This window comes from Andrographis paniculata, unplaced genomic scaffold (genome assembly GCF_009805555.1).
Source record: "Andrographis paniculata isolate CXL003 unplaced genomic scaffold, ASM980555v1 Contig5END, whole genome shotgun sequence".
NCBI classification, from domain to species: Eukaryota; Viridiplantae; Streptophyta; class Magnoliopsida; order Lamiales; family Acanthaceae; genus Andrographis; species Andrographis paniculata.
This window is the reverse complement of record NW_026137595.1, coordinates 94,207-122,185: the sequence shown is the minus strand read 5'-3', so window position 1 is coordinate 122,185 and position 27,979 is coordinate 94,207. Positions and strand designations below refer to the sequence as shown.

The following is a 27,979-nucleotide window of genomic DNA, read 5'->3' as shown; positions in this document are numbered from 1 at the left end:
TATTGTTGGTAAAGTTAACTAAATATATATATTTCAACAGTTCGTTATATTTATTTACTTTTTAATATTTTATTTAATTTTTGGCTAAATTGTACAAAATCTAATCGTGGTTTCATGAAATTGCACCAAATCTACTGTACTTCTAAAACTGCGTCAAACTCCCTCGTGATTTCATAAACTTTGGGTCTAACCCCTCAGCGGTTCTTATTTAACGGTATTTGACCTAAATGCGCTCAAATTGCGAATAAATTTTAGGTCAAATACAGTTGAATAAGGACCGCTGAGGGGTTATACGTACAGTTTATGAAACCACGAGGGAGTTTGATGGCAGTTTTAAAAGTACAGTCAGATTTGGTGCAATTTCGTGAAATCGGATAGATTTTGTTCAATTTAGCCTTAATTTTTTATGCAAATATTAAAAGTACAGTTTTTTATTTTTAGTGTGTTTATTTTGTAAAATATTTTGAAGAGATATTTTTTAAAATATAAGAAGTTGTGGAGATAATATAATGTGTGTGATATATTATTTTTTTAATCTATATATTTATTTATTTTTATGAACAAAATTTATATATATAAGAATAATAGTAATTATTAAAAAATATAGAAATAAATTGATATATTAAATAATAATATAATAAAAATTATAAAATTAAAAATATTAATATAAAAAATAATAGTATTACGTATGTTATCATATTTTTATATATTAATAATTATATATAATTTATTAATATTACCTATATTTTAAAAAATGTAATGATATATAATAAATTGAATAATAAATATATTACATTTGTTTAACCCTGTGTTTACATAAATTTATATAATTAATAGAAAAAATTATTTTACTATTCTATAAAATTCATATAAATATATATATAAAAATTCAATTAAATTAAATTTATAAAAATTTATCTAAATCAAATTCATTGAATTATCTCTAAATTTTTTAAAATAATAATAAAAAAAATAAAATAAAATTCCAATTTTTATCTATTCTAAGGCAATTCCATTCGATCTTTATCGCATAGCTTAGGGTTCCAATTTTGTTCATCGTGATAGATCTATCTCTATATCTATTGTGTTTCAATTTTTGCTGTGAGACAATCCGAATTTTTTCTTGAAAGGGTCGAATTAACTAGATTTGATATCAATAAATCCAAATCAATTAATATTTATTGTTATAAATTAATTTTAATTAGTAAGATGCACCACTGTCTATCATAAACATGTATTAGTATTAGTATTAGTATTAGTATTAGTATTAATATTAATATTAATATTATAATCCGCAATCGCAATCGCCATCCTTCCGTCTTCCACCGCCCGCGGCAAATCCTTCTTCATTCGTCGCACCACAAACCCTAGACAACTTGCAACCGATTACACCACCCGCACCCATCCATCTCTGCATCTTTCTTTGATCTACCATAGACACGCCCTCCCAACCCTAGGTTTACTACTACTTTGCCCGTCTACATTAGAATCCGACGTGATGGACGATTCCTGCGCCGTGTGTGCGGACACCTTGGAGTGGGTGGCTTTTGGTGCTTGCGCTCACAAGGACGTTTGTTCCACCTGCGTTGCTCGCCTCCGTTTCATCTGTAATGACCATCGCTGCTGTATTTGCAAGACAGATTCTCCTGTTGTTTTTGTCACCAAGGTGCTTATCTTCTCTTCTCAATTCACTATTCATTCCATCTTTTATTTCAAACACACCCAGTCACTCCCACATATCGTTTGCCCTTTCATAGGTCTACTCTATCGAATTAACTACGATTCGAATTCCTGTTATTGGATCTGGATGATCCCATTCTAAGGAATGTAAAAATCGTCAATCAATTTCGAACTAAATTATGCTTTCCTGGAAAAACGATGGGACTTCGTCTGTTGTTCGTTCATCAATTTCTTTTGTAATTTTTCTATGCATCAAAGTCATTGGCGAGAAATTGTTGTCTAACACCCTTGGCTACCTTCAGGCTTTGGGAGAGTATACCAAGACGATCCAGGACTTTTCGATACTGCCACCTGATGCCAAGGAGGGAAGAGCGGGGCAATACTGGTTTCATGAAGATACGCGGGCCTTTTTTGATGACCTCGATCACTACAAGATGATCAAGGCCATGTGCAAACTTTCTTGCAGCGTATGTGATAAAATGGAAGGACTACCTGATGATGCTTACCAGAGAAGGCCAAAATTTAGGAGCATTGAGCAGCTAAAGGGTCATATATTCCACAAGCATAGGCTGTTAATGTGCAGCTTATGTTTGGAAGGAAGGAAGGTGCGACGCTCCTTCTTTGCTGTTAAAGATGTGTATTTATAAGTAAATATTCCTGAGTTCTACTTTCTTACCAAGAGGCATAATGAAGTACAACTAGTTAGTTGGGAGTCTTTTCAGAATGTTTGTGTGCGTCCACAGTGCTGTGCAGAATCAATGTTGATTGGTAGTTGAACTTTAGACTGTTGAAATACTTTGAAATGAGTAGAGTACATCCAATCCGTAAATGATTTGTTTTACATGTAAATTTCCAGATTGGAGAGTAAAACGTAAATTAATGTTTGGTGTAGTTCAGTCAAACTTCAGTGTTTTACTCACTTTCTAGGTTCTAGTTTTGGGGTGCAAATGTTTGTAATTTTGATTGCCGCTCCATAAAAAGGAAAATATCACTAACGATCTTCTGAAATTGATTGTGACGATGCATGAAATTTTCTTGACGGTAATGAATTTTTGGTTGATGCATTGGGATGACGCCTATTCTGTTGGATTCTTAGGTTTTCATATGTGAGCAGAAGTTGTATACAAGATCACAGCTGACTCAGCATATAGACACAGGTGATTCAGAGGTGGATGGAACGGAAAGTGAAAGAGGTGGCTTTATGGGGCATCCAATGTGTGAATTCTGCCGAACACCATTTTATGGGGATAATGAGCTCTATATGCACATGTCAACTGAACATTACACTTGCCACCTTTGTCAAAGGTTCATATCTCTCTTTCTCTCTTTTCTTTTCTATTAGTTAAATAAAAGAGTGGGCTGGCAGATCTGTATGGTGAATGGTATACCCTTTTTTGCAGGCAACATCCGGGACAATATGAGTATTACAAGAACTATGATGATTTAGAAGTATGACACTGTCTGCTGATTCTGTGATCTCTTATTTCATTTTTCATTTTACTCAAGTGGAATTTTCCGTTTCAGATGCACTTTCGGCGAGATCATTTTCTTTGTGAGGACGAGGGCTGCCTTGTCAAAAAGTTCATTGTTTTCCAATTTGAAGCTGAATTGAAGGTTGCATTTGATTTTACTCAATTCGGGCATTTTACCTTCTTTCCACTTTCTGATGTGTTTTTCTTTCTATATATTGTATTTCAGAGGCATAATGCATTGGAGCATGGAGGGCGTATGTCACGTTCAAAGCGCAATGCTGCCCTTCAGGCATGTTCCTTCTAAACTAACCAAATATCAGCTGCTCCTAATAAAATATCTGTCATTTGATTGATTGATTATTTGTTTATTTATTTATTTATTTCGTTTAATTCTGGTCAGAAGACTGTAGTATCTGAATTAATAATTAAGAATACTCATCAGGAGGTGATCTTGTCATTGAATTTGCAACCTGGACTTCTTTCTATTTCCCAACATGACATGATTAAGCATTCATAAGTGCTTTTGTCCATGTAGATACCAACTAGTTTTCGCTATAGACGAAGCAGTGAGCAAGTGAGGAGTCGTGGAAGAGGGCACACGTTTCGTCAGGATCCTGTAGATGCTGAGCTTTCCCTGGCCATTCAGGCAAGCCTTGACATAGCGGGTGGTCCAATGTCCATTTCTCAACCTAGCACTGATCACAGAGAAGCCACTGATGTTGAGTCACTTGTTCCATCCCTTGAATCTGTAGCTACCATAGATTCTGAACCATCATCAAGGTACCTGCAAGCATTGTCCCTTAGTGCTAGAACTGGAACCCTGGGAGAATCTTCTTTTCCTCCTCTGGCTGCCGCTTCTGGAAGTAATCAACCAAATTCTCAATTTGACGCCTTACCTAAGGAAACTATGGCTGCTCATCTTCGCCGTAAGAGCAGCAAAAAGGCACATCCTTCGAGTTCAGGTCCTGCTTGGTCAGCAGCTAATCATATACCTGCACATCCATTGATTAACCCTCATTCTTGGCCTTCAGTTAATGCTTTCTCAGGGTCAACATCTAGTTCTGGACAGAGCAGGTCAGTTGCAGATACTGGACCTGCATCATCTAGCGACCAAGCTTCTGCTCAGACTCGACCGCCATTAGTTACTGGCTCATCATTTACTGGTTCTTTGAATTCTTCAATGGCTTCTGGAAGTGTGAGTCGCATCAGTCATTCTTCATCAGCGCCGAATCTATCTATTCGTGAATCTCTTGAGTCCTCAAGTGTTGATTTCCCTCCAGTATCAGCCGCGCAGGCACGCAAGTCACTACATGATGATTTTCCTCCAGTTTCAGCAGCACATGCACAAAAGTCACTGAACTCTAATCCAGTTCCGGGGAAGATAGAAGATGTTCATATGGCCAATAAATCTCTGGTGGAGAAAATGCAAGCTGCTCTCGGGTTTGATACAGACAAATACAATTCTTTTAAAGAGATATCAGGTGAATACCGCCAAGGTTCAATGGATGCTGAGACATATCTGGCATATGTAGAGCAGTTTGGGTTGTCACATCTTGTTCCTGAGATGGCTAGACTCCTGCCTAATGCTCAGAAGCAGAAAGAGCTAATTGAAGCCTATAATATTCATTTGGCACACATGACAGGAGAGAATGGTTTAAGCCAGAAAATAGAACATGGTAATGGTTCCAAAAAAGGCAAAGGCAAAGGCAAAGGCAAAGGCAAAGGCAAGTTGGCTGATGCTGGCAGTGGCACTGTTAAAAGCAACTTAGCTGATAACATTATGAGCACTGTGAAAGAACTACAGTCAGGCCTCAGATCCTCTGAGGATGTTGTTGAAGTGTTGTCTAAGGATGGATATCGAGCAGCCACGGGCAAATCAAAACCTATGATTGATGATTCCCAGCCAAAATCGAGTGAGTCTGGTGAATCTACACAGCTGAAGAGCCGGGCTGAGTCATCATCTACCTGGAGAGAAGATAAGCAAAATTGCAGTAATAGTGATGGGAAAAGCAAACAACGGAAAAAAACCTCAAAGTTTCACAGAGTTCGCCTTGGTGATGGTTCTGTTGAGGCACTCTTGGATATTAAAAATGCCAACACTGATCCAGATGGTGGTCCAGATGTGAATGTAACTTCATCTAATGGAAGCTTGCCTGCTCGGGGTGTGTGGAGAAATGGTGGAGGTCAGAAGCTATTGATGATGACTTCAAGAGGTCCTCAAAAATGAGTGTGTGTGGCAGTGAGTCCACTGGAGGAGAGGGAGGCCCTGATCAATTTTTTGGGCTTAGTGCCATTAGGGGATATGCATTTATTCCCAAGCCAAGCCGAGCCGAGACTATGGGAATGGCTGTGACTGTGAGTGAAACTTTAGTCCCGTCATAATTAATATATACATATATGCAGTTGACTACACTGTCCCGTTTGCTATTTTGGTATATTTGGACCTTTGTCGCTTTTTGGTGCAGAAAGTCTCACAAATTCTGGATCGTCCAATGTTTTCGCCTCATCGCCTCTGAAGGGTTGATGTAGTTTAATCAGGTGGGCTTGTGGAAACAAGCATGCATGTCCATGTTATTTTCTGTGGTGATTGGTGTTTGTATTGGGACCGGTTGGATTTGTTTAAAAAATAAATATTATTATAAAAGCATTTTTTTTATAATATAATAGTATTTTCTATAAAAATTTTATAATTTATTTTAAATTTTATTAATTATATTTAAAGATTTTAAATTAAAATGTAAAAAATATATTCTTAAAATTTAGTCATTTATATTATAAAATTTTAATTGAAGTATATATCAATTAAAAATAAAATTATAATGTAATATTAAATTATTTGTATTTTATAATTAAAATTAAAATTTTATAGATTATATTTAATAATTTTAATATAATTCAAAATTTATATATTTCTATTTAAATTTGATACCTCAATTTTAAAGTTTAATTCAAAATAATAATATAATTATATTTTAAATTTTTATTAAGATATAACTTAAATATTTTTATATTATTATTATTATTAATAAGAAGGATAAAACAATCATTTATTTCAAAACCACGGCATGCTTTGAAAAGTGCACTTTGCAACGCTCTTCAATGCAGTGCCGCACGAGCAGAGCAGAGAAGGTCTAAGGTCTTCTTCTTCTTCCATGGGTTTCTTCTTTCTTCCTTCCTCCACTGGAAGGGAAGGAGAACCAACTAATCAACTGATCTTAACACAACTCGCTCAGTCAGTCAGTCAGTCAAATAAATTAAGAGCAGCAAGAAACAGTGCCATAACTAATTACACTACGCACGTCTGTCCGCCTGCCTGCCTCTGCCGCTGTCTTGTCTTTTTTATCTTATTTGGGCGGCGGCGGCGGCTGTGGTGCTATCCCTTAGGTCTCAGCCTATGGTTGGCTGGTCGGTACTCCACTCCTTCCTCAAGTCTTTGCATATGCATACATACATACATACATAAATATATCTGACAGACGGTGCCGGTGGGGTTGGTTCTACACTGTCTACAAACACACACACAAAACACAAACACGAGAGCAGATTATTAGCGGCTATTGATTGATTGATTACACTTTGGTGGTCTTCTTCTTCTACTATTAATTCTACCACACTCACACTCTTTATCATCATCATCAGCTGGAGCCGTACTCCAACATCTCCCATCTGAATGGACGAAACACAAACAGAACTTGAGGCGAGCTCTTGAAGAGAAGAGCCACGCAGACGCACACAGCAGCTACTGCCAGCATTGACAGCATCGCTGGCCGGTACAGAAGCCTTCCACCTCCTGCCCTGCTGCTGCTGCTGCTGTTAGTGAGCTTCCCAGCACACACACTGCAGGGCACCTGCATATGCTGCTGCTTCATCCCCATCCCCATCCCAATCCCAATCCCAACAGACTTTTCAATCTCAAAATTACTCTTGAAGCCGCTGCTGCCTGTGTTGCCACCACCCATATTGTCAGATATGTCGACCACCATATGCCCCGAAGAAGATGCCGCCCTATGGATTTTCCTCTGAACAAGATGGATATACGAGTAGTGCCCTCTCAGCCGGGCATAATCTTCAGGCGTGAGTCCTGCACTGTCCCGGGCGCTCTTCCACGCACCAATTCCCACCTGAAACAAAACAAGCACGCACACATGCATGCAAGTTACACTGCTACTCCCACCTCAACCACAATACTACTAGGTTTTGTAATTGTAAGAAGAATGACTACCTTTCCAGGATCATCAATCAAAGCATCCAAGGTGTCCTCACATCCATCCCGACCTGCAGCTACATGAAGTGGCGTCAGACCACCAGGCCACGAGACATCAGGTCTAAACAAGCAACTTCTTTCTTCAACAATGGATTTGTATTCCCAACATAATTCATCTGCTACTTTGTCGGGGACATATCTCAACAGCATCTCCACCAGTATTCTTGAATTCCTTCGCACTGCTCGGTGCAGCAGCCCCAGTTCAGCCAAAGCAAATTTTAACAAAGGCTGAGGCTGCTCTCCACCGCTAACTATCCCACAAAAAAAAACATTCAGGAGCTTATTCACAACAGAGCACCATTCACGATCCATTGAGAACTCTACAAGATACTTGAACCGTTCAAAGGGGAAGAAACTCAGATTAGGATCTGCGCCTTCTGTTCGAGACTTCAATTGAAGTCTATGAAGAAGCCATCCCAATTCATGAATAAATTCCACTGCTTTATTCCGCCTATCGTATCTCGCCGTTTCTCTTGGTGAATCACGCACACCAATAACTTCAGCCTCTTCCTCCAGCATACGAATCTCAGCACAAACATCATCCTCAGCAATTATGAATGGAAAGAAAAAGCTGCCGACACCATGATTTTCAACCTGAATGTGGAGAATATGTTCAGGGTAGCACAAAAAGATAAAGAGGGGATAAAAAAATTCAATCGCCCCATGGTTGTGCACAAAACTTCATTCTAATTCATGAAATACTAGCAGCTGAGTCAACATGCATCAAGTTGAGAAGGGTGGGTCTCTATATACAGAATACATTATCACCTCAATAAAACCTCTTCCATTGACTGCAGGAATAGAGCAGGAAAATGTTAGACATTGAACATGGCCATCTAGGTCATCGCCATATTCCATGGGCTCGGTATCACCTTCCAGATAATTTCCTTCCAGGGAACATAATACCCTTGCAAATAGAAGAATGACATTTATACGGTAAAAATAATAATACCAACAACAATATCCTAACGTTCAGAAATGTGCTGTATTGCAACAGCCCACGTTAAGATATAATCAGCAGTGTCGCAGTACAGAACAATTGAATTTGCACACCTTGTGGAGGTTCGAGATAAATTAGAACCTTTGATGTAGAATTGAGCTCGCCCAGATGATGTCACGGCAATAGGTTTCATGCTCAGGATTACATCATCGATTCCAAGAGACAAAGATGTATCAGCCACAACTTGTCCTGCATTGCCAAAATAGGTTCAAATCCAAAACCAACCATGATTGAAAAGGTGATCGAGGGATTATTTTATGAACAAACCATTATAAATAAATGCTATCTGATCCTGCACCACAGTATAGATCCATCCAGTATTCCAGAAAGGGGTATCATCAGATAAATTCAGAAGCCGGCCCAGACTGGATCTCAAGTTGCAGGAAAGCTAGCAAAAGAAGGGGAAACTTTAACATTTTGGCAAATATATTAATTTGATAATCAACCCAGAGTTCCAACATCCAAGTTTCCATGTTGTTTGTTGATCGAAGCCATACCTCCTCCCACTCAGACTCTGACAGACGAAGATAGACGGTTAAAATCACACAACCTGGCTTGATGTAGCTTTCTATGTCAGTAGGGCTGTTGGATAACCAATCAAAAATCTGGAAGGCCATCAAAGACTTAAAACAGTGAGAGAGGGGGATTATGGAAGACGGCACACACAGAAGGAAAGGGTGAACTCTTCCAATACTAGCAATGCAGGAGTTAAGGGAAAAGGTACCTGTGCTCTCAAAACAATGGGAAAGTCACTAGGCTCTTTGCCAAATAGTTTGAAAACTATGCGATCTGTGTAATTCTGTAATGCCAAATCCATAAAACAAAATGTTAAATGGTCAGAAGGTAGGCTAATTCACACAACATAAAATTCTGAAACGAAGAGCTTATCCAAATATAAGCCATGCCTAAGATGAACAATGAAAGAAAGAACTCCAACACAAGTAACACCCAGTGTGTCCAACCACTTACAAAAGAATGTAACAAACAATGACTCTTAAACCTTCAAATAAATCACAATCCAGACAATCTTTTGGACAGAAATAAAATTATTTAGCAGATGAGAAACTGATGTTGTGATTCTAAACTTCTTGATGAAAGCAAAACAATGGAACACACAACATTTCCATGTCCTTTTAAATTTCCAAAAGCAATTATGATAGCTCAATTAGAACTTTCAAAGGTATAACAATATGGAAATTTCTAGAAGAGCATGCTTTGTATCCAATAGATTCAGGGGCTTCACTTAAGTATTTGAAGGAACACGTAACATACCTGAGCTTCTCCGCTGGAACTCGATGGAGACTGTGCAGATGGAGAATCGGAGTTTCCACTAGTTTGACGAGGACTTGACTGGCGGGATACTTGCTGCACCCATGAAGGACATCCAACAGAAACAGCTCCACTACCCTGTGGAATGGCTGATCTTTCCATTTCATCTGTGCCATCATCAGAATCAACATAGACATCATTCAAATCAAAGTCATTCATTTTGTTCCTCCCACCAGAAATCTCCTTCCTGTGAGCATAAAGTTCAGAACTAGTCTGAGTGAGTGACATAATCCCAGGCCCCTGAGAGGTGGCACGTGAATCTTTATCCTTCCTTGCTTCATCGCCAGGGATTGTAACTTCTTCCTGTCTAGATTTTCCGTTTGAGAGTAGCATAGATGCTAATCCCGAGCTTCCCATTGAAGGCATACCATCAAGCAAATTTTGAGATTCTTGTAATGGTTCGCTTATGTTTCTCTCACAGCGTGAGGATCCCTGCCTGGCAAGGCTTTGAAGCAGATGAGAGAGCAGATTATAATCATCAGTGTGGTTCGACCTATTGGCTGCAAATCATGGAAACAATAAGGCTGTCGACCATGGAGCTCCAGCAAAGTGCAAAGGACGGAATACAAGTATGCATGGAAATCATATGACGTGAGCAAGAATCCACAGGAAATTATTTTGCTTACAATACATGGTGGAGAGTATCTTCAGTATGCTCATCAGCGGATAACCACTTGCCTGGCTGTCGTTGACAGGAATGTTACTACTGACATTGTCCGTTTGGGTTTTCCTCCTCCTTTTGTTGTGGCCTGCCAAGCGCCTGCGACAGCTTCTCTTTCCTTCATCAAACTCTTGAAGTGCATGAAACCTGATAGCAAAGATAAATAGTACTAGTAGGCATGAACACCCATAAAAGAAAGTGTTGACAATAGCCAGAGTATTAACCCAATTTCATGGATTCGGAGAGTACACCGGCCAAAGAGAAAGTCTTGAGAAACGTATACAATAAAAACCGCTAGACTGCAGGTGACACAGATTGGTGCTGGCAATTTAATGAATGTTTCACGGACTTGCATTTAGTCAGTTTAGCATATTATTTCTTTGAGAATTGTTCTTGAAAAACGGAATAAGAAAAGGAAATAATCCAGCCTTATGTATGTAGGACTCAATGCCATCAATATTTAAACAGACAGAAGGAAAATGGAATCAACAGATTGTGCATTCCTAGTAGATCTGGTGAATGAAGACAGTCACTTTTCTAGTCGATTGAATTCCCGAGCCATAAGATAAGATGAATGAACTGACCGACCTGCTACACTGCTGGCAAAAACGCTGCATTTGATTCCCAACCAACGCCTTGCTAGCCTTGGAATGCATCTCACAGACCTTATGTCGTCTATGATAGTCTTTAGACTTGCTCAGATCAGCCCTGCAATCCTCAACCTGGCAGATAGCACGACTAGAATTAGGCCCAGCTCCAGCCAGCTTGGTCTTCTTCCCAGGTGCGGCTGTGGCGGTGGCTTCCCCGCCGCCATTCACGGGTATGGCGTAGCCCCGCCCACCACCCCCAAGGTTGAGGGTGAGATTATCGGGCAAATTATTGTCTGCGACTGAACTGATCCTCCTTTTCCTCTCGGAATCCCTAACAACGTACTGAGCAAGTCCTTGACTCGAATCATCGGAATAGGAGGAAGAGCTGTTGGAGGAATCCCGAGCAGAGGTGACGGTGAGTCCGGTCTCGAGCGGGAAAAGTTGGATGCTTTGGCAATCGGGAGAGCGGCGATTGAGAGGGGTAGCAATAAAGAGGTCGCCGTCCCATCTCCAGTCGCTGGGATCCCATTCCAGCGGGGTTCGGTTGGCCACCGCTCTCAAATCCGATGCTGCAGCAGCAGCAGCAGCAGCTCCCCTAGAAGGCATACTAGCATAATACAGCGGATGAGCTGCTGCTGCTTCAGCCCCAATAGCAGCCTCCATAGAGGAAGGAGGTCTAGGTAGGGTAGAGCAAAGAAGGGTAGATGATGATGAGTGGAGAGCAAGTGTTTGTCGAGCTGGGGCGGTTAATCGGCGACAGCGCAGCACAGCAGCAGCTCCATGACCATGATTGTGGAACCAAGGAAAAGCAAAAGGCGGTCAATCAATCAATCGTAATTGAAGTGGGGGTGGGGGTGGAGGAGGATAAGCAGCAGCACATTGGAGAGAGGAGGAGGAGGGGGGAGGAGGGAGAAAAGAAGAAAGTGGAAGGAAGGAAGGAAGGAAGAGAATAAAAATAAAGACAAGGACGAATGGGTGGGGTGGGGAGGGGATCTGAAATCTGAATGGAGAATTGGGGAGAGAGAGAGTAATTAAGAGTGGTGAGTGATGTGGGGTGGGAGAGGAAGGGTGGGTGGTTTCTGTGTCCCATCTCACTCGCTCGCTCGCTCGGTCCTTTAGGTTTTTTACTATATACCATAATACCATATGATATGATGGCGTTCGTGCTGTGGTAGTGGTAGTGGTAGTGGTAGTGGTAGTGGTAGTGGATAAAAAAGAGGCATGCGATGGGTGATTGTGGAGGAGGAGGAGGAGGAGGAGGAGGTGCGACACAACCCGGCCGTTTCGTTGTCTTTTTCACTCCTACGTTGTGTCCATTGGTGGCAAGGGAGGGAGGGATTTCTAATGCTATGCTATGTTCTGCTCTGCTTGCTGCAACTGGACCTGATATGATCATAAGAGCAACAAATCACTTACATGTAAAGGCAAAAAGACAGAGAGTGAGGGAGATGGTTCGGTGACTGGTGTAGCAGCAGAGACACTTCCCAAACTACACTTGTGTCAGGTCTTTATGTTATACTATATAATTAAAATTTCAGTTGTATTTTCATTTTGAGGTCATTGATTATGTGTAAATTTTCTTAATCAGAATGGATTTAACAGACATAATAAAGTAGAGAAACTCTTTAAAGGACAATCAAGTTAATCTCCTCCTCCTCCTCCTCCATCACTCTACTTGAGTGCTATGCATATGAGTGGGAGTGGGAGTGGGAGTGAGAGAGGGCTTTGAGTAGCTAAGCTAGCTACACCCCCACCATATGTAATATGTTGTTGTCTGGCCTCTCCCCTCACACCACTTTCACTTTGACTTGGATCCACCCATACCATCTCCCTTACAAATATACAGAGCATGCATGTCATATTGCATTGCATTGCATGTGCAGAATAAGAAGAAGATGATCATCCTCATGATGATAGACGACATGACATTGTCTACATTTTAGCTTGCTTGCTAGAGAAGCGTGCCGAGTTTGTTCTTTATCCCCACCCTCTCTCTCTCTCTCTCTCTCTTTCACACGTACGACAAAAAAGTGTTTCCAAGTTATCCGATATTCTGTATTGCCAAATCATACACTAAAATAAATCGACCTGGTGGTATAGGATGAGATTTACGACCGTAAAGTTATGAATTAAAAGTCCGATTCCTTCGAATCTTTCTTGTTTCATATAATTTGTCTATCAGATTAATTTGCAACAGTAAAAAAGAAAAGAAAAGAAAATAAAAAAAAAATATATATATATATATATATATATATATAAAAGAAAGAATTAAGTAACGTGGGGGGTGGGGTGGGGACATTACAGGCAGGCACAGCCACATGCGCATCCACATGCACTTGCTCCCTCACATTACATTACATTACATTACCCCTCCCCAAATGTGACCCTCCCTCCCTCTGCTCAAATATTGTCTGAATTTAAATCAAACGGAATCATCATCTGTATTATTATTATTGGAGGCCCAAAACCTTATAGATGAGAAAAACCAAGATAAAAGTAATGGTTCGTTAATCATGGGAGCCCTTTTCAGATTGGATTAGATCCAACCAAATCACGGAGGCCCATTCAGTTTGAATGCTCAATATGTGGTTCTCTCTGTCTCTCGTCTTCTCTGCTTCAATTCTCTAATATCACTTTCTTCTTCTTCTTCTTCTATGGTCATACCGCTTCTGCTTGGCCCATCATTCTTTGATGCAAATAATATATCAAATTTATTAATACATTCGTTTTATTTATGCTCAAAATGTATGTACCTATGGTGCTTGAAAAGATTGAGCAGAAGAGAAGAGAACCGTATGTTGTTGGAGTTGTAATACAAAGAGATAAATATGTGTGTGTATGTATGAACAAAAATTAATATTTGATAGATAGATAGATAGATAGATAGATAGATGGATGGAATGGAGTGATAGATATGAATAGATAGATATGAACGAACGCGCGCGCGCGGATAATTGTCAACGCATGCTTTGATAGAGTATCAAGTATTCCGCATACTACTGTACTTGCTTTATTTTTTTATTATTATAAAGATGTTTGTTTGACTGATTGACTTTGACCCCGTGTTGATGTTGACGCGGTTCAACAGTGTCCGCTGAGGCTGCTGAGATATATTCATTCTTTCTGCTGCTTTTACAATATGAAAAGCATTGGGTTTTGTGCAATATACAGAGGGTGGTGGTGGTGCAATTTGCCGACTCCACCACCCTGCCTGCCATATTTGTCTCCCGTATTTTGTTTGTTTGTTTGTAACTCTACTCGTGAGTTAGGTGGAATAGCTAGGAAGATGAAAAATGCTATTAAGTTAAATGATATGATGATGATGATGATGATTGATGACCACGAAACTACCTACCCAATTACTTTTGACTTTGACCTCGCGCGGCCTCGATCGATCCCAATTCCCAACCCAAGGTGCTATTTTTATATATATATATTGCATGGATTTAAAGCTAATAAATCATTAAGTAATTATTATTTAATTATAAGTGGTAGCTCCCTGGCAAGGGCAGGGCAAGCGTGGTTGGTAACTAATTAATACTACTACAAGAAGTCCTCCTTTACACTATAATGTTAGTTACTAATGCATTGTACGAATCCGAACTAGTCTCGGTCTACTTCTTCGGCTGATTGATTTTTTGCTTTTTGTTTTATTTTTTTATTATTCGTTATTTCGTTTTATTCTCCTATCTTTATTTCCGTCGCCTTCATTTTCTAAGTAACATTAAGAATACTATTCCTCATGCATTATAATACTACTATTTTTATATATTAATATTTTTTTATTTATAATTTTTCTTCTATTATTATTCAATATATCAATTTATTTTAACTATGTTATTGTTGTATATATATTATAATAGAATTGAAAAAAATAGGCATGATCCAAAAATTCAGAATCTAGCACGAAAAAATAGTGCTTGAATCTAAAAAATAGATTAAAAAAATTTCAAAATTTGCTTGGTCCAACCCAATTTTTAAATTAAATATAGTTCTAAAAACTAATTTTATAAATATATTAACAAATGAACTTATGTTAAAAATTAAAATACACTCCAATGATTTAATTTATGTGTTATTCGGCCTTGGGTTTTCAGACAGATGACATCAAAAGAGATTTTATAACATACACTTTCTTTAAAAATAATAATAATAATAATAATAATAATAATAATTTTGGTCTCAATATAATAAAATTAATCAATTTTGATCTCAATATAAATAAACTGATTAATTTTGGTTTCAATACAAAAAAAACTTATCAATTTAATCTTGTCATTAATAAAAAATAGATACAAAGTCTACAATTCTTATACATCTCAACTTTTTATTTCCAATGTATTGTTTTTCGATGAGGCATTTCCTTTCAAGGAGCCACACCACGGACATCAACACTGCTCATAGTCTAAAGGCATCATTTGGGCAAAGTAAGACTAATTTTGTTCATATTTATAATTCACAATAATTGCATTTTGATTATCGATATACTCCTTATGTTATTTTATTTAAACTCAATGACCACCATGAACTAGACTTGGATAATGGTTCTCTGTCCTTAGACTCTTCGCACTCGTCTCATCAACCTCATTTAGACACTCATATGCTATCTTTGACCACTCTAATGTAGTGATAATGAGTGAGTTAAGGGTTTTATAATGAAATAAAATTTGTTTGGATCTTGGTATATTGCAAACAATCCGATATTTAATTGATAAAAATATGTTATTGTAGATTATAAAATACTTTATCATAATTATTTTTATACTCTTTATATTGGTGAGTTTCTAGATCAAATTTAAAGATTTTAAATCGTGAAATTAAATCAAAAAAAATATTTACAGGTGAGTCGGGTTGATCGAAAAATCAATTAAGGATTCGCTTGCAAAAGAGTCAAATATAAAGTTAAACAAAAAGTAAAGGAAACAGTAAATGTAAGCGGAGGGTGAAAGTGAGTGCACTACAACGGAATTCCGTTCCTAAAGTTCACGTAGCTAACCTAATTTCATCTTTAATTCCATCTCTAATATCGTTAGTAACAGAAAAAGTGAATTTAAGAACGAAAAAATCTCGTTACAAAATTGATAATTTTTTATAGTGGTGCATGATGGCCAATAAGCGGTGAGTGCAGTGAAAGTGAAGGCGAGCGGAGCGGTAGGGGTGACCTTGAGCAGTAATATGTATAATGGAAAAATGGGCGAGGGGCAACCGTTAGTGATGATAAATGGCAATAGTATAATGGCTGAGAGAGTCTTCAGGGGTGTGTATGAGTGATCTGTGCATTACTAAATAAGTAAAATTAGATGAATGAATTGAGCGGGTAGCGAATCATATATTTATAACACGAAATGATATAAGTAAAATATGTGATAATACTTAAACATTTAAATCGGATTCTTGAGTTTACTTCTACTTAATTTCAAGGGATTTATAAACCACTCGCCATGCCCGGAAGCTGTGCATGCTCTGCATGCCTAGACGCCTTATCACCCGACTACCTTGAAGCTTGGCACGCCTGGGTGGTCCTATTTGTTTAACATATCGGGACAACTCCATGCCACCCGTACTCGCACTACAAGAAAAAATAATTTTTGTAACAAAACTTTTTTGTCTCTAAATCTACTTTTTCCGTTACTAATGACATTAGAGACGGAATTAGGAATGGAATTATGTTAACTACGTGAACATTAGGGACGGAATTCCGTTACAAATATATTATTTTTTTTGTAGTGTCGGGTGTTGCCAAACTTAATTACACTTATCGATGTCACACCATAGGCCATGACTCCATGTTGATCGTGCCCGAATTGAAGGGCTTATGCACTGTGTTGGTTACACCTATCGATTTTGCACCTAATTAATATTAGACGGTAACACCAACTTAAACCAGCATATATCTTGGAGGGAGTATTGCATTAGAAATAATTTGAAAGATGAAAAACATGTTAAAAAATATTCTTACATAACATTAGTTTTGTAGTCGTTGAAATTATTCATTCCCACATCCTTCAATTTGGCATCAGAAGGTTATGGTAATGAGCTTTTTTGGGCTACATTCCAAGTAGATCTTAAAAACTCTTCGTGAAATTTGGGCCATGACTTTAAAACTTAATTCACCAATGTTTTGTTTTTGTTTTTTTTTTTTTAAATTAATAATATTGGAACCCGCAATCGCTATTTTTCGAATCCAACTTAATAGCTTGCAAACTAGGTCCGATGACATAAGTCACACTAAGCAAATCATATATAGCAGACAAGACCTAAACTCTAAATCCGACTTGAAATGGGGGAGTATTGTCACGAGTTGACATTTACACCCCAAGTTCTCGATCATAGTTCGTCACATATATGCGAGCCCATGTCGGTTGATTCATTACATATGTCTTAATGTGCATGTACGTGTTCTGCATAACTCTCTATATCCCGGACATATTAATTATGCACAGGGAACAGCTGATCTGGACTTCAACGGAGGTATGGCCTAGGCGTCGAGCGTGTCAACTTCCGAGCATGTTATATATGATGTTTGAACCAATGACCTCACGGTCACGAGTCCATCTATACACTACAAAGTCGTCCAATTAATTCACCATTCTTTTTTTTACTTTGGATCAATGGTCCTTATTTATTCATAGTTATAAAGTTTCAGCTTTATTTAATTCTACATTTATTTATTTATTTATTGTTTTAATGTATTGTGGAATCATCAATGTATGTATGTATGTCAATACTGATTATTATTATTATTATTATTATAATAGTAGTTAAAAATATACCAAACAAAACAAAAGTGCAATTGAAGTGGGAAAAGTCGGATAAACACAGTGAATGAGGTGCAGAAAGTTCAAAGTTCAAAGGGGGTTGAAAATAAAGCCCTGACCCGATGATGATGGACGGGCGGACGGACGATAAGCTTCCTTGCACACACAATTTACCTACCTACCTACCTACCAACCTGCTCTATCTCTCCAACGAACGTAACAACGTGTGCTAATATATATTATCATATCATAATTAATCAAAACTACTAATATATATGATTTCATACATTGAGAATTCGCTTGCCTCCTCAATCTATCACCCGTATATTCCTTGCTTGCCTGCCTTCACATTGCTCATCTACCAAACTTACCTTTCTCTCTCTCTCTCTCTCGCTCTCCACTACTACTCATAACATATATATATATATATATAGCTAATTCACACTCTCTAGCTCTATATGTATGCTGGTTGTCATTCTTTGCCGTCGCTGATACAGCTAGCATGTTGTACGTATGTATTGTGACGCCGCCGCCGACGAGGAGTCAGTAGGGCAGGCCGAGCACACGACTCACTGATTGTTTCAATTCATAAATAACCGGCGGCAGAGACCGAGCTAGCTGAGAGGGGTACCCGCCGGCCATGCCTGCAGAAGAAGAGGCTTTTGCCGCCGCCGGCACTACTATTACTGCTGCTACTTCCCAGCAGCAGGAGGAGGAGAAGAAGGAAGGAGCAGCAAATGCTGTCGTCCCATTCTATAAGCTTTTCGTCTTCTCTGACTGGTGGGACAAAATCTTGATGCTCCTAGGCACCCTTGGGGCCGTCGGCAATGGTCTGAACCCACCCCTTATGGCATTCCTCTTTGGTGATATGGCCGATGCTTTTGGTTCTACACCAAAAGATGAAGTCGTCCCCCTTGTCAGCAAGGTATATATATATATATATATGTGTGTGTGTGTGTGCAATTTTGATTGATATTCCAATCAAGTGCATATGCATGCATGTCATATAAAATTAAAATTATTATATCTTCATTCGTCCATTCCCCTTGAACTTGAACTTCCTTCTCTCTTTATGCGCTAATTAATCTGATGTGCTACTGTTTTTGCATGCGTGTCTGTATGTGTATTCCAGGTAGCTCTAAAGTTTGTGTATCTGGCTTTGGGATGTGGTGCAGCGGCTTTCCTCCGTAAGTAAAATCAATCAATCAATCAATCCATCCCACCTGAATTGCTGTAATACTTTCATATAAACCGCCCTAGCTCGATCGGCCTGGGGGGATTCATGGAATATATATTATCACCGTATTTGCAGAGGTGGCCTGTTGGATGATCACAGGAGAGAGACAGGCTGCACGAATCAGGAGCCTCTATCTCAGAACCATTTTACAGCAAGATATTTCATTTTTCGATAAGGAAGTTCATACAGGGGAGGTGATTGGAAGGATGTCAGGGGACACAGTTCTTATTCAAGATGCCATGGGGGAGAAGGTAATTAATTGATTGATTTATTTCATAGAAGAATGAAGCAGTATATCAATTATTCATATCTGGGACGGTGGTGTCTGAGTGCAACTGCATATGCAAATGCAAATGGCAAATGGCAAATGGCAAATGCAGGTAGGCAAGTTCGTGCAGTTGATGTCCACATTTCTGGGGGGGTTTGTGATTGCCTTCAGCAAGGGGTGGCTCCTCACACTTGTCATGCTCTCGTCCCTTCCCCCGCTCATGATATCTGGCGGAATCATGTCCCACGTCGTCTCCAGGATGGCATCCCGCGGCCAAAATGCCTACGCCACCGCTGCTGTCGTCGTTGAGCAGACCATTGGAGCAATCAGAACTGTGAGGAGACTGATTAATTCGTCCTTCATTAATCTACCATCTAGATGTTTATCCATACCATACCCTACCATAATAGTAGTCCCATTATATCCCAGTCCACCCTGACTGCCTGAGTGCCTCTGGCTGCCAGGTGGCGTCATTCACGGGAGAGAAGAGGGCGGTGTCCAAGTATGCCAAGTCACTGGAGAAGGCTTACAAGTCGGCAGTGCAGGAGGGGCTGGCCACCGGCCTGGGCCTTGGGTCGGTCATGTTTATGATGTTCTGCAGCTACGCCCTGGCGGTGTGGTATGGCGGCAAGCTCATTCTGGAGAAGGGCCACTCCGGGGGGGATACGTTTACCGTCATTGTCTCCGTCCTCACCGGTTCGCTGTGAGTGATTGCTTACTGTACTTACTTGGAACAGTCATCGTTAGTTTTGTTACTACCACCACCACCACCCCACCAAATGGGTCATCAATCAATCAATCAATCCATTCGATCGTCTCTATCTCAATTCTCAATTCTCAATTCTCAACAGGTCTCTGGGACAAGCCTCCCCATGCCTGAGCGCCTTTGCAGCAGGCCGCGCCGCCGCCTTCAAGATGTTCGAGACCATAAATCGGAAGCCCGACATCGACCCTTGGGACAGCAAGGGGAAGGTGTTGGGCGACATATGCGGGGACGTGGAGCTGAGGGATGTCCACTTCAGCTATCCCGCCAGGCCCACCGAGCCCATCTTCACCGGATTCTCTCTGTGCATTCCTCGGGGCACCACCGCTGCACTGGTTGGGCAGAGCGGGAGTGGCAAGTCCACCGTCATTAGTTTGGTGGAGAGATTCTACGACCCCCAGGCAGGAGAGGTCCTGGTGGACGGGATCAACCTCAAGGAATTCCAACTCAGGTGGATCAGGACAAAGATCGGTCTGGTCAGCCAAGAGCCTGTGCTGTTCATGGGCACCATCAAGGAAAACATTGCCTACGGAAAGGACGCCGCCACGGAGCAAGACATCAGAGCGGCCGCTGAGATGGCCAATGCTGCTAAGTTCATTGATAAACTTCCCCAGGTTCCTCCCATCCTCATCCTATTCCTGTCTATAATATATATATATATATATATATAGACATATATATGTCTCCATCCATCTCTACTCTCTACTCTCTAGTCTAGTCGAGTCTCTCCGATTCCAATTCTAATTCCAATTCCAATTCCAATTCCCATCATATGAATATCTACCTACAAATTCAATTAAATTAATTTTTCTTCTCACTGAATTGCATATGCATATATTTTTGCTGCTTAATTATATTAGGGCTTAGACACTACGGTGGGCGAGCATGGGACTCAGCTTTCTGGGGGACAGAAACAGAGAATTGCCATAGCCCGAGCAATTCTGAAAGATCCACGGATTCTGCTGTTGGATGAGGCTACCAGTGCACTGGATGCAGAATCTGAGAGGATCGTTCAAGAGGCCCTCGACAGGATAATGGTTAATAGAACCACCGTCATAGTGGCACATCGTTTGACCACAGTTAGAAATGCCAACATGATTGCTGTCATTCACAAAGGAAAGATGGTAGAAAAAGGTAGACGCATACATACCCTCTCAGTCTCTGTTTTAATTACCTGCATGCATATCACCAGTATTGTATTGTATTGTATTGTATAGTGTAGCATTGTTCCATTTGCAATTTTATTGTTTGTTGTAGCACCCAATTGCCTGCCAAATTCACTTGTAGCAGCATCACCTAGCATGCACCTCAATTCTCAGAACACAGTTACTTAGTTTCTGCCAAAGCTTGGCTTCTACAACAAAATTAAAACCGGGTTGCCGCCTCCTCTTCTTTTGAAGATGTTTCAGTTGTTGAGTACTGATGAAATGAAGCGAAAACATATCACTGTAATCTGCAACTAGCTAGTATCTATCTATCTATCTATCTATCTATCTATCTATCTTACACTCTGTTCTGTTCTGCTCTGCTCTGCAGGTACTCATTCTGAACTGCTGGAGGATCCTGAAGGTGCATATTCGCAGCTGATCAAACTGCAAGAATCTCGTAAAGATGAAGATGCAGATGAAGAAGCAGCGGATGATTTGGAGGGATCCACTTACGGCAGCATTGATTACAATAGGCAGGCAAGCCAAAGACCATCACTGTCGCTTCTCCGCATAATGAGCCACAGATCCTCCTCTAGGTCTAGAGTAAGAAGTGGAAGCCGGCGTTCTCTATCTATCAATTTTGACCTTTCCAGGGGTCTTAGCATCGCGAGAACAGAAGAATATGAAGAGTTGGAACATGATGGGGATGGGGATGGGCTCAGTAAGCACCCGAAAGTTCCACTTAGCCGGCTCGCCGCTCTCAACAAGCCCGAGGCGCCATTCTTAGTAGTAGGAGCTCTGTCCGCAATCCTAAACGGGGCAATAGTTCCATTTTTTGGCATACTCCTGTCTTTTGTCATCAAAACATTCTATGAGCCCCCTCAGAAGTTGAAGGAGGACTCCAGGTTTTGGGCGTTGATGTTCGTGGTGCTTGGAGTAGTGTCGCTGGTGGCATATCCGCTCAGGACGTACTTCTTTGGGGTGGCTGGTTGTAGATTGATACGGAGGATACGGATGAAGTGTTTCGAGAGGGTGGTGAACATGGAGGTCGGGTGGTTTGATGAGCCCCAAAATTCGAGTGGAGTGATAGGAGCAAGGCTCTCAGCGGATGCAGCAACCATACGGGCTCTGGTGGGTGACGCACTGGCGCAGCTGGTTCAGGATCTCGCGTCGGCTGTGGTGGGATTGGTTATAGCTTTTGTGGCAAGCTGGCAGTTGGCGCTCATCGTCCTGGCTATCGTGCCTCTCATAGCGCTCAACGGATACGTGCAGATCAAATTCATGACGGGATTCAGCAATGATGCCAAGGTGGTGTATGCAATAACACGTTACGTTATACTACTACTACTACTACTACCACTAGTACTCGCAGCTAAGAACTGATGTTGGCAGGCCATGTATGAAGAAGCAAGTCAAGTGGCCAATGATGCTGTGGGAACGATAAGAACAGTGGCCTCCTATTGCGCGGAAGAGAAAGTACTAGAGGTTTACAGAAGAAAGTGCGAGGGCCCAGTGAAGATGGGGATCAGGCAGGGATTGATTAGTGGCTTTGGCTTTGGCCTGTCGCTAGCCTTTGTGTTCTTCGCCTACGCCAGCTCTTTTTATGCAGGAGGCCGGCTTGTTGAGGCTGGAACGATAACATTTTCAGATGTCTTTCGCGTAAGCAAGCACCAAGACATCATCACCATTCCCGTTACTGTTGTTTGTTGAATGGGTGAATGATTTGATTGATTGACTGATTGCTCCAATGGTCCTGGTGCATGCTGCAGGTTTTCTTCGCTCTCACCATGGCTGCGGTGGCAATATCTCAATCCAGCACATTTGCTCCAGATTCAAGCAAGGCCAAGAGTGCGGCTGCCTCCGTATTTGCCATCCTAGACCGAAAATCAAATATTGATCCCGGCGATGAATCTGGCACGACCTTGGACAGTCTCAGGGGAGAGATTGAGCTGAAGCACATCAGCTTCAAGTATCCCACCAGGCCCAATGTTCCTATTTTCCGGGACCTGTCATTGAGAATCCACAGTGGCAAGGTACGGATGTATGTATGTATTGCATTTGCACAGCCTTGATGTGGTCAATCTCTGCTTCTTGATGCTTCCTCCCTCCCTCTCTCTCTCTCTCTCTCTCTCTCTCTATCCAATTCATGCATGCATGTGTGCTGAATTAATAATGTAGGTGTAATTTGCTTGCAGACGGTGGCCTTAGTCGGCGAGAGCGGAAGCGGCAAGTCCACAGTGATCTCTCTATTGCAAAGGTTCTACGATCCTGATAAAGGCACCATTACAATTGATGGGGTCGACATCCAGAAGTTCCAACTCAAGTGGCTGAGGCAGCAGATGGGACTCGTGGGGCAAGAGCCAATCTTGTTCAATGAGACCATCCGAGATAACATAGCCTACGGGAAGGAGGAAGGCCGAGAAGAAGCAACAGAGGCAGAAATCATAGCTGCAGCAGAGCTGGCGAATGCGCACAAATTCATCAGCGGCTTGCAGCGGGGATACGACACTATGGTTGGGGAGCGAGGGGTTCAGCTCTCGGGAGGGCAGAAGCAGCGGATCGCAATAGCCCGGGCCATTGTGAAAGCACCAAAGATACTGCTGTTGGATGAAGCAACGAGTGCATTGGATGCAGAGTCGGAGAGAGTGGTGCAGGATGCGCTGGAGAGAGTGATGGTGAACAGGACCACCGTAGTGGTGGCTCACCGCCTGTCAACCATCAGGGGGGCAGACCTCATTGCCGTGGTCAAGAATGGAGTCGTGGTGGAGAAGGGGAGCCATGACACTCTGATCAATGTCAAGGACGGTTTCTACGCTTCCCTCGTTGCACTGCACTCCACGGCTGCCGCCGCTGCTGTCCCCGCCACCTCTTCTTCTTGATTTGATTTGATTAATCAATCCGACGACCAACCATCCACCACACTGCCTCCTGCTGCTGCTGCTACAGCCTGTCTCTTATTGAAATCAAACTACCATCCCCTGGGACTCCATTCTTGACCACGGCAATGAGGGTGAGGGAGAGAGCTAACATGCTATGCTATTATATTATTTACATTATGGTTAGTATCATCATAGTCATTATAGAATAGTTGTGTTTTATACAGTAGACGGCAGCTGGAACTCTGTTCCTCCTCTTGCAGTAAATTCCTTGATTTGTTGTTTCCATGGCTCCAACCCCAACACAACTCTCTCTTTTGTAATTGAGAAGATAACGCAGATTGCCTGTGTTCAGTGGCAAATACCAAAACCAACCTAAACTTTATACACATCCTTTCCAGCCACACGCAGCACCAATAAGACAATAACCCTTTGCTTTTGCTTATCTCAAACAGCGTCAGGTCGTACAAGGGCCAGAGGCTCAACAAGTGTTAAAATTAGATGCCATAATTGGGACAAAGACGAATATAAAACAAGGTCCCACTCCCACATGACAAATAGAGTATGTCAGCCTCTAGTCCTAAAAACTCTGAAAGTACAAGGAAACAATTTTACTTCAACTGTGTACATAAGAGTTATTGTTTTCCGACCCATCATCCAATATTCAGCACTCCTGGGGGAAAAGTAGGGCATGCAAGGGGCCATCCAATGCAGTTTATTCATCACAGCAATGTTCCCTTCTCCTCTCAACGAGCTATGGCGGTAAAGATGCTCACCCATCAGCTTGACAAAATTTCCTAGTAGAAGTGGAGGGGAAGCAAACACAGGAAAAAAATAAAATAAATAATATTATCTTGGGGCCGCATGATTGTTCTAATGCTTGGCACGTTATCAAACAGAGCGAAGAAACCATACCTTGCCAGTATCTGAAGCTCGCAAGCTCCAAGAATTGGAAATTGAAAAGCCAATGATTTATTATTTAATATCTTACAAGTTCCCTTTATAATGGATAAACATGGTATTTCCAATTAATATCCAAAATTGCACAAGGGTGACAGAGCTCCCATTGGCGGCTCAGTTTCATCCTGCTTCTAGATAGTTTTCAAATTGGTGTTAATACTATTCATCAAAATTTCTCTCTAGAAAATCATCATATGCAAACCCTAATTTTCATTTGAAATATTACTCAAAAAATCAAATCCACATATTTACATCACATCAACCATCTATTTCTATTAACTTTTTACTATTGCTAAACTAACCCAAAACTCAAATACTTCCAAAACCTACTAAACATTTTGCATCCGAGGCTCTAATTTTGTTGCTTCATCTTTTCATATGTGCAAATATTCACTTCATTAAGCATACAGTCCTTGTCGGGATTAGAATAATATTTTATGCATGCCAGCAGCTGCTAAATTGAGACTACGCATCCAATTACTTCACTTATGTATGCTAATTTGTCCATACAAAGCCATCTAAACAAGCATCCAAAATAGAGAATGCTAGAGACTGGGACTGAATATAAGGAACTTTATTTGCAAAAGGTGTCTTCCCTTGTTTGCAACTATTGAGAATATTTATAAAACCTTCTCATAATTAAGCAAGGAATTCTCTCTCTATGGAAGAAAATAGTGGAAAATGTCTCAAATACCAGCTGACATCAAACATCAAGGACCATCAACATGCTTCGACTTAAAAGGCAATCGACCCTTTATCCTTTCCTAGTCATCCTAGATGTACAAGCCAACAAGATACTCTTTTCATGTTTCTAATACTTTTGCACAAAACCCACTGCACATTCATAAAATAGCAATGCTAAAAATTCTTACCCATAGTTCCATGCAACCGTGGATGTCCATGACATGATCACATTGCTCATGAATCTTGCGGTAGCATCTTGCAAGTCACTCCATCGTGGAGAAGTTGAGTAATTGCATCTCTTAACCTAATGTAATCATTAAGCGTATTGTAGACTTGATGAGAAATTCGGACATACCCGGTTACACAGCCATCCTTATCCGTGGCTCCTATTTCCCCATCTCTAGGCACTTGGCAGTGTACTGGTACTTCCACACCAAAATGGTCTCTCATATGAGACCTCAAGCACGAAGCATCTTCATCAGATAAAACTCCCAATTTTGAAGGCAGGCCAACCATTGCCATGCTTGGACACATCTCTGGGGGTGAACCAAGACTTGTGCCCCATGCGTCAGCCAACATTTTACCCATTTCCACAACTTTGTCATGGTTCCTATTCCTAATCCCCTCAAGGCCTCCTTCAAATCTATTTATGAACTCCAAAGCTTTAGGGATTACCAGCTGAGCACTGTAGTCCCGTGTTCCAATCCATGCGCTCTCTATGGCAAGCCCATTGCCATATTCATGTGAAACCACAGGGTGGTGCAAATCCGGTGATAGAGGCGATTTTCGACAATACAAAAATGCAACAGAAGGAGGGCAGAAAAACCACTTGTGCAGATTGCTAACATAAAAGTCAGCTCCGATTTCCTTGACATCAACACGAACGCTACCAATAGCATGGGCAGCGTCCACAAATACACGCTCCACGCCTTCCTCCCGACAAATCCTTACCAGTTCCGGGGCAGGAATAACAACACAGGGCATCGATGTAATGTGATCAATTATGGCCAACCTTACTTTCTTACCATTGGCCTTACCTCGGGCCAGGCCTTTCCGGAACTCAGCTATTATATCTTCATTCGAATTCACGGGAAAGGGCAAGTGAACAACGATAACAGAGCCCCCAGCGCGAGTAACATAGGCTTCGATGGATTTCTTAACAGCCTGAAAAGCACAGTGGAGCATGACGACAGCATCCCCCTTCTGGAAGCGGCCTTCGGCGAAGGCCCAGCCAACGTGCTGAAGAACTATGGCGGCGGCGGTGGTAGCGTTGTCCACGATGGAAACCTCGTCCACATGGTCGGCATTAATGAGATCCTTGATGATGGAGCGAGAATGGGCAATTTGAGGCTGGAGGTGATTGAAGAAGAAATCGTCGGGCTGGCTGAGGAAGCGGAGTTGCCAGCTCTTCTGGGCAGCAATGATGGAAGCGGGGCAGCTGCCAAAGCTGCCGTTGTTGATTCTGGCGACGCCGGGTTGGTGGTGGGCAAACTCCTCCCGGATTTGGGATTCGGTGATGGAGGAGAGTTTGGGCTTCTTGGAGAGGCGGGTGGTCAAATTGTCGCCGTTGGTGGCAGCGCGGGGGTCTTCTTGGTCTTGGGGGACGGCGGGAGGGTCCATCGGCATCGGCGGGGAGAGATGACGATGATTAGGGTTCGGGGGGTGGGGTTTGGAATTCTCGCTCGAAGCCTCGGTTAAGAACTGAATTGATAGATGATTGTTTGCTTGCTTGATTGATTATCTACACAACGCTCTCCGCCCCAGCCTCAGCACCAGCACGGGACCCGGCACACTACACTGCTGCCTAAATTGATTTAGGTTGGGTTTTTTTTTTTTTGGTTAAGTTTTTTTATATTAAAATAATATTTGAAGAGTTATTTTGTGAAAAAAATGTATTTTTATTATCTTTTGTTTAAAACGCAAAGTTCAGTAAAAAAATTTTAAAAAATTGAATAAAGAATATACCTTAATTTAATTTCAATCTATGAGATAAATTATCAAATAAACAATTATTATTATTATTATTATCGCAATCAAGCAGTTTATTTTTATTTTTATTTTTCATAATTGTAGATTTGTTAATATATATATATATAAAGTGTTAGATATACAATAATTTTAATTTAATTATAAATTTAAATTTTTATTCTAAAAATATATGAGTATTTATTTAAATTTTTCACATATATAAATTATATTAAAATTTAACTTTTATTACTTTAAACATCTCTTTCTAAAAAATTAAATTATACTATCATTTTTTTAAAAAATAGAATTACATCTTGCATT

At 40.8% G+C, this 27,979-nt stretch overlaps 4 protein-coding genes across 5 annotated transcripts; 2 read left to right on the top strand and 2 right to left on the bottom strand.

The window, feature by feature from the left end:
• The first annotated feature begins 1,196 nt into the window (after window positions 1–1,196).
• LOC127258901 (uncharacterized) lies at window positions 1,197–5,475 on the top strand. The gene is made up of 7 exons (XM_051285963.1): window positions 1,197–1,666; window positions 1,983–2,285; window positions 2,777–2,985; window positions 3,081–3,129; window positions 3,205–3,294; window positions 3,379–3,441; window positions 3,688–5,475. Exons 1-7 carry the CDS (start codon window positions 1,499–1,501, stop codon window positions 5,377–5,379), a joined length of 2,574 nt encoding a protein of 857 aa, XP_051141920.1. The 5' UTR covers window positions 1,197–1,498; the 3' UTR covers window positions 5,380–5,475.
• A 909-nt stretch (window positions 5,476–6,384) lies between these two features.
• On the bottom strand, window positions 6,385–11,990 carry LOC127258916 (squamosa promoter-binding-like protein 1). Its single transcript, XM_051285983.1, has 10 exons — window positions 10,995–11,990; window positions 10,372–10,553; window positions 9,689–10,245; window positions 9,141–9,215; window positions 8,914–9,021; window positions 8,684–8,804; window positions 8,470–8,605; window positions 8,185–8,323; window positions 7,375–8,010; window positions 6,385–7,273 (listed from the first exon to the last, which is right to left on the bottom strand). The coding sequence occupies exons 1-10, from the start codon at window positions 11,657–11,659 to the stop codon at window positions 6,788–6,790; spliced, it is 3,105 nt and encodes a 1,034-aa protein (XP_051141940.1). The 5' UTR covers window positions 11,660–11,990; the 3' UTR covers window positions 6,385–6,787.
• Window positions 11,991–18,049: 6,059 nt separating this feature from the next.
• On the top strand, window positions 18,050–24,328 carry LOC127258915 (ABC transporter B family member 4-like). Its single transcript, XM_051285982.1, has 11 exons — window positions 18,050–18,679; window positions 18,887–18,941; window positions 19,067–19,242; window positions 19,372–19,593; window positions 19,724–19,962; window positions 20,111–20,636; window positions 20,883–21,156; window positions 21,559–22,478; window positions 22,563–22,829; window positions 22,940–23,203; window positions 23,366–24,328. Exons 1-11 carry the CDS (start codon window positions 18,395–18,397, stop codon window positions 24,047–24,049), a joined length of 3,912 nt encoding a protein of 1,303 aa, XP_051141939.1. The 5' UTR covers window positions 18,050–18,394; the 3' UTR covers window positions 24,050–24,328.
• Window positions 24,329–24,463: 135 nt separating this feature from the next.
• LOC127258917 (L-cysteine desulfhydrase) lies at window positions 24,464–27,470 on the bottom strand. 2 transcript variants are annotated; one of them, XR_007840400.1, is made up of 2 exons: window positions 24,962–27,470; window positions 24,464–24,843 (listed from the first exon to the last, which is right to left on the bottom strand). XR_007840400.1 is itself a non-coding variant. In XM_051285984.1 (2 exons), exon 1 carries the CDS (start codon window positions 27,314–27,316, stop codon window positions 25,925–25,927), a length of 1,392 nt encoding a protein of 463 aa, XP_051141941.1. In that variant the 5' UTR covers window positions 27,317–27,469; the 3' UTR covers window positions 24,464–24,843; window positions 25,879–25,924. The 2 variants fall into 2 exon arrangements, 1 of the variants encoding a protein (XP_051141941.1); XM_051285984.1 differs by having other exon boundaries at window positions 25,879–27,469.
• Window positions 27,471–27,979: the final 509 nt, after the last annotated feature.